At 61.4% G+C, this 6,499-nt stretch overlaps 1 protein-coding gene across 2 annotated transcripts; it reads left to right on the top strand.

Annotated features, from left to right (window-relative positions):
- Positions 1–113: 113 nt before the first annotated feature.
- Tmem86b (transmembrane protein 86B) lies at positions 114–6,425 on the top strand. 2 transcript variants are annotated; one of them, XM_087201055.1, is made up of 5 exons: positions 114–634; positions 886–1,132; positions 1,251–4,722; positions 6,026–6,160; positions 6,285–6,425. In XM_087201055.1, exons 1-3 carry the CDS (start codon positions 587–589, stop codon positions 1,682–1,684), a joined length of 729 nt encoding a protein of 242 aa, XP_087057181.1. In that variant the 5' UTR covers positions 114–586; the 3' UTR covers positions 1,685–4,722; positions 6,026–6,160; positions 6,285–6,425. The 2 variants fall into 2 exon arrangements, with proteins under 2 accessions (XP_087057181.1, XP_004867224.1); XM_004867167.3 differs by lacking the exon at positions 6,026–6,160.
- Positions 6,426–6,499: the final 74 nt, after the last annotated feature.

Raw genomic sequence — 6,499 nt, 5'->3', positions numbered from 1 at the left:
GGGGAGCCTGCTGCACATGGCTGCGGTGCAGCTCCCTGCCGAGCCCAGTACCCTCATGCCGTGCTGCTGGGGTGTTCTGTGGGACGGGCCTTCTCGCTACCCCCTTCTGCCTGTGCAGGCTTGGGGTGGGGTGCGTTGTCTGCCCCCCTCTGGCAGGGAACCTGGGGGAATTAGGAGCCCCGTGGGCTGCAGTGGCTGTAGATTCCTGCAAGAGGTGGGAGGCTGGCGGCCCATCCCCGTGCCCCGGTGAGGCTGTACCTGGCCCAGCGTGGCTCTCAGCCGTCTGGCCAGAGTGGAGGCAGGAATCCACTGCGCCTGTCCCTGGGGTCCTTCTGTGCCTCCCGATGGCAGGGCCCAAGACGTTGGGAGGGCCACTGGCTGTCTTTACCCTGCAGGCTGAGGAGGTGGGCAGGTGACTGTGCTGGCAGGGGCTCCAGTGGGCACCTTGGGAGGGGTGCCGTGCACGGCCACATCCCGGGCCTGTCAGTCCTGGAGTCCACAGGACACTCGGGTTAATGTGTAATGAGCCTTCCCCACCCGGAGTCCTCCAGCTCTGGGTGCAGGCCACCCCGTGTCACAGGCCAGCATGGACCGCGGGGACGAGGGCCTGGCCCTGAAGGGGTTCTTCAGCCAAGTGAGAGCCTGCAGGGTGGGACTCGGGACTGGGGAACCAGGGGCCCTGGGGGCTGGGGGCTCCCCGTGCTCTTGGGAGCAGGTCCTTCGGGACAGAGACCCTGGCCCTTGCAGGTGGCCAGAGTGCCCGGGTCACCCAGGGGGTAAAGGTCCTGTCCCTGACCGGGCCCAGCCTGGAAGGGAGTCTGGGCAAGTGGGGCGGGTGGGAGCCAGCGCCCTAAGCGGCAGTGTGCTCAGCATCCCCTTCCACAGCACCCAAGGGCCTGCAGGTGGCTGAGCCCCTTCCTGCTCGCCTGCTCCGTCTACTTCCTCCTTTGGACTCCTGAGCTCCGGCCCTCCTGGGCTGCAGCCCTGCTCAAGGGCCTGCCCGTGCTCTGCCTGGTGCTGTTGCTGGGGGCTGTCCCTGCTCTCCGGGGCCACGCCAGGCTCCTGCAGGGCACCCTCCTGTGCTCGGCCGTGGGGGACACCTGCCTGGTATGGCCTGAGACTTTCCTGCACGGTGAGAGCTGAGGGGAGGGCGGGTCAGGGTGGCTGGCTCCTGGCCATCCCTCCCTCGGCCTGGGGTGGCTGCGCACAGGGAAGTGGCAGGCTGGGGGCCTGAGCCGCTGCCCCTGCAGGCGTGGCCGCCTTTGCCGCCGCCCACCATCTCTACCTGCGGGCCTTCGGCCTCTCTCCGCTGTGGCTTGGCCTGCTGCTGCTCGCCCTCCTGGCCGCTGCCACCTACCTCAGCGTCCTGCTGCCGCACCTCCAGCCTGCCATGGCCAGGCCCATGGCGGCCTACGCACTGCTCCTGGCCGCTGTGCTGTGGCGAGGCCTGGCCCGGGGCGGGAGTGCCAGCCTCGGTGCCCTGCTCTTCGCGGTGTCTGATGCAGTGCTGGCCTGGGATGCCTTTGTGCAGCCGCTGCCTCACAGCCACCTGGTGACCATGGCCACCTACTACGCGGTGCAGGCTCTCATCACCCTGTCGGTGCTCAGGAGTCCCGAGGCCCAGGGCAGGGCAGGGTCAACTGAGGGCAGGACCAAGAGTCCCTCCTGCCGTGACCTCACCTGAGAAATGCACGCTTCAGACCTGGCACAGCTGTCTCGGCCTCCAGCTCCCTGCCCTGCCCTCTGGCCACCCGTGCCTCTGCCCTGGCTAATAAAGTAGATGCAGAGAGGGCAGTGTCACCAGTGTTTGGGAGAGGCCTCAGGAGGGCCCTGTCCCCAGAGCCAGGCTGGTGCCTGAGGGACCCCTCGGCCTCTGTGGGGTCACCATCCAGGGGGCAGGTGGCCAGAATTGAGGCCAAGAAAGACTTTTTTTTTTTGATACAGGGTCTTGCTCCATAGCCCAGGCTGGCGGCACACTCATGGCCATCTTCCTGCCTCCGCCTCTGAGTACTGGGATTACAGGTGTGTGCCACACCTGGCCAAGAAAGATTTTTTTTCAGTACTGGGGATTGCACTCAGGACCTTGTGGTTGCAGCCTGGTGCACGCCACTGAGCTACAGTCCTAGCCCCAGAAAGACATTTTTTTTAGCAGCCACAACTCACCGTAGTCACCCTGTTGGAGGGGGAGACCTTGAAGGAGGAGCTAGGTCATGAGGGGTGGAAGAGCAGCAAGCAAGAGGGAAGCGAGCGGCACAGCACAGCTGCATGGGCCTGGGCAGCTGCTGGCCTCTCGGCCTCGGTTTCTGCATCTGGCGAGGGTGGAGTTGCTCCAGAGATTGAGCTCTGCTTCTCCATGGTGCTGTGCTTGTACGGACTCTTACAGCAGAGGGGAGACCTCCACACCATGCCGCACCCCCAGGAACTCTTACAGGAATGAGAGGACCAGAGCAGCTCTTGTGGCACTGAAGGAACTGGTGGGGTTGGAAGGTGGGGTGTCTGGAGGAGGAGATGGAAGCACAGGGATTTCTTTGAGAAATACAGAAAGCAGGTGAGGGAAATCCGGAGGCTGGATCCTCATTCCTGAAGCCTCTGCTTCCTCCTCATCTCCCGCCCACTTTTTCTTGTTTTGTTTTGGGTTTTTTGGGTGTAATGGGGATCGAATCCTAAGCACTCAACCAGCTTGAGTGGAGGTTGTTGTGGTGGAGCAGCATCCACAGCCCATTTCATCTTTGACTTTGAGACAGGGTCTTGTGACGTTGCTCAGGCTGGCCTGTAACATGCTGTCCTGCCTCAGTCTCCCAGGAGCAGGGCTGACGCGCCTCGAGGCTGGCGGGCAGGAGACAGCAGAGGGCAGAGGAGGGAAGGTGCTGCGCAGCGCCGGCCGCGGCTCCGGGCTGGCGGGCCTGGGGGTGGCGCAAGGGTTAGAGGAGGAGGGGCCGGGCCGGGCGGGGCTTCTGGGTCCAGGTGGAGGGCAGAGGCCGGGCCGGGCGGCGCCCCGAGGCTGTGGGCCTCCCAGAGCCCTCCGCAGACGCCCGTCTGCCGCTACCGAGGCTGCGCCGGCACGGCCGGCCGGGTCAGTCCCCGTCAGCACCGAGGACAGCGCCGGGCTGTGTGGACCGGGCGGGGCTGGGGTGGGCGGGCTGCTTCCCGGCGCCCAGCGCTCCCCTCAGGTTGCCCGCTGTGACGCCAGCCTCGGCCCCTCCGGGGATGCGCGGCGGGCGTGGCCGGGAGCGCTGTGCTGGTGGCGAGACGCAGCCTCGGTCCCTCCTGCTCCTGTCCTCGCGCGCGCTCCAAGCACAGCGGCCAGACCTCCACCAGGGGGCGCCTTCCCCCGTTCCTGGCGTCAACGTGTGTGCGTGTGTGTGTGTGTGTGTGTGTGTGTGACTCGGCATTGAACCTAGGGCCTTCGCGGTGAGCTCCATCCTCAGCTCCTTTTTATGTTTTGTTTTGATACAGGCTCTCACTAAGCCACTGAGTTTCCCAGGCTGGGCCCAAATTTGTGATTCTCCTGCTTCAGCCTCCCGGAGTGGTGTGACTGCAGGCTTGCAGCACGCCTGGCTTCAGTTTATTTCGTGCTCCAGTTGGGCTTTTGGGACAGCAGACTTGTTTTCGCCCTGCGTTTATTTACCACTGGGGGTGGGCAGAGCAGTCCTGGGGCTTCCCTTTGTCCTGACGCTGTAGCTCAGGGAACTGACTGCAAGGTTCCACCCGCACTCCCAGGCGCCTTTGAATTTCTCTGTGGTGCTGAGCATTGAGCCCGGCCTTCACACCATGCTGCATCCTAGTCCTTTGCAAGTCTCCGGGCTGGATTACCTTGCTGTCTTCCACCCAGCCTCCCTGTTCTGGGATGGCAGGCCCCCTGCCATGCCGGCTCATGTGCACCCACCTGTGATGGTCGTGGGTCGGGTGCGCCACTGGACTCCTGAGTCCTGGTAGGACCAGGGTGCCCTGCCCTGTGTGCCCCTACAGAGGGGCGTCAATCAGAGCCAGGCTCAGCAGTGCTGCTCTGTTCCTAATCCCCGTCACCCTGGAAATCGACCTCTAGGGAAAACTCAGATGACAGGCTCCCCGCGCCTGAGGTCCGACTCCGCGCTGTGGCCTGTGTGCGTGGCTGCGCTGGTGGCCCACTCAGAGCCCCAGCGTGGGCACGATGCTCAGCCTGCTCCCCGGGCGTGCTGGCTGCTCACAGATGCCCTTGGGGCCTGAAAGAACTGCTGTGGGCCAGCTGAAGAGTCCCAGCAGAAGGGGCGGGAGCTCACCCTGGGGGAGCCATGGACAGAGATTCCCCAGGCCCTTTCTCATGAAGCACCCCTCAACAGCCCGTGTCCGAACCCGGGCTCTGCTCCCGGGGTCGGTACCACAGAGGGTCCCCTGTGGTCACCGAAGTCTGCCCTCCACCCATAGACTGGAGGAGCTGTCATTTCTTCCTCCATGCTCCTGGAGGGGCTGACAGGAACGTGACTCGGGGCTGTGCCAGCTGGGGCTCCCACCAGTGTGGGGCCCAGGCTGGCCTTGAACTCCCGCAATCCTCCTGCCTCAGCCTCCTGAGTGCTGGGATGATAGGCGTGCGGCACCGTGCCCAGCTGGGATTTCTGTTCTTTGGGGGAAAGGAGGAGAAGGAAGATCTTACATGTCTCCTGCAGGGTGCACCTTCTTCCCCTGCATGGGCAGTGGGCTCTGTGAAGAAGTCAGAAGCCAAGGAATGGTGGCCATACATGGAAGGTGGGTTCTAAAGAGACCTGATGGGTAGGTGTGGAGTCAGCAAGCCTGGGCTTTCGTTCTGCGACAAGGAGTACTTACAAATGGAGAAAGACAGAGACAGACCACAGACGTAGAGAACCCTAAATGAGTGGTAGAGGACAGGACCCATTGGTCGCTGAAAGGGAACTTTTGCAAACTAAATCTTAATTTGTACAGATGGGAAAACTGAGGTTCTGAGGCCAGGTGGGATGACACACACCTGTGTTCCCAGAACTCAGGAGGCTGAGGCAGGAGGATTGCTGTGAATTCAAAGCCAGCCTGGGCTCCTTAGTGAGACCCAGTCTCTACCTAAATAAACATTTTTTTAAAAACTGAAGCTCGGAGAGAGAAATTGCCACAAGAGTGGCATGCGACTGAGTCATGCACTTACAGTGGGGTACCCCTGTCCATAACATGCATTTCTGGGTGTAAAAAGTGTTTCTGGGACCAGGCGTGGTAGCACATGCCTGTGAACCCTGGCAGGCCGAGGCAGGAGGATGTAAATGCGAGTTCAGCTTGGGCAGTGTAACGACTTAGCAAGACCCTGCGTCAAAGTAAAAAATAAAAAGGGGGTGGGGAGGGGACTCAGCGTGGAGGCCTGGGTTCAAGCCCCAGTGCTGCAGAGCAAACAAGCCTCAGCACTTCCACCTGGGCTGGTGGCCCTTGCCTGTCATCCCAGCACTCAGGAGGCCGAGGCAGGAGGATCACTATAGGTTCAAGGCCAGCCTGAGCTACACAGTGAGACCCTGTCTTAAGAAACAAGGCCAAGGGGGCCGGGGATTTAGCTCAGTGGTTCTGGCATCTGCCACACAAGCACATGGTCTGGAGTTCTATCTCCGATACCAAAAAAACCCCAAAACAACAAGGCCAAAAAAACTCACGTGGTGAAAAATTTTAAATCAGACAAAAATATAAGAAGAAATAAAAAGACCTATCATTCCAGTGACGGTGTGGGACGCTCTGGGGTAAAGTGTGCGACCAGTGAGCCCACACCCAGGGCGTGTGCGAGAGAGTGTGGGAAGCCAGCCTGGCTTGGGAGGAGTCAGACCTGGGATCACAGCCCCGGCCCCTGCTTCCTCCTGTGACTCAGGCACTGCGCTAAAGGTCGGCGTGGTTCCCCTCCTCCTTCCCCTTTGCCCCGGGTTCTCAGATCGGGTGGATGTCTCAGAAGACGGGCAGTGGCCTTGTCCAGGCTGCGAGGTGCCTGCCCATGGGCTGCAGTGGCTCACTTCCTGCAGGACAGCCCTTGAGCTTCACTCCCTTTTCGCAAACTTCTTCCCATAAGGCCAAGGAGAGCTCAGAATTGGTGTCGGCATCTGCACGGTGCTGGTGGCCATGATGCCTGTCCGTCTGTCTGAACCATCTGCCAGGATGCTGTAGCATGGCAGGGGATGCCCAGGAGGCACAGTGGAGGGCACAGGTGGAGATCGGAGGTGGCCAGGGGCGAGGTGACCCTCCAGCTGGCCAGTGGCACCCTGCAGTGGGTGCAGGCCCCATGGGCTGCCAGCTGCAGAGCCTCATGGCAATGTGTGTTTGTTACTCAGAAGCCGCCCCGTCAGAGAGAGCAATCCGATCCCTGCTGCAGAGTGGCAGAGACAGACACCTCAGTGCAGCTCAGACCGCTGCTCAGTGGATGATGTTTCCTCTTTTCATTTAATCTTTATTAATAAACACTACGTAATCCACTGCAGAGCCTGAGTTATTTCTCATCAGTTAGGAAAATGCTTTCCAGACAATTGCCCTGCTTTTCCACTGCCAC

Source organism: Heterocephalus glaber, unplaced genomic scaffold, assembly GCF_053883595.1.
Source record: "Heterocephalus glaber isolate CG9 unplaced genomic scaffold, H.glaber_assembly_v1.0 deba00001745, whole genome shotgun sequence".
Lineage (NCBI taxonomy): Eukaryota > Metazoa > Chordata > Mammalia > Rodentia > Bathyergidae > Heterocephalus > Heterocephalus glaber.
This window is presented reverse-complemented; position numbering and strand designations above follow the sequence as displayed.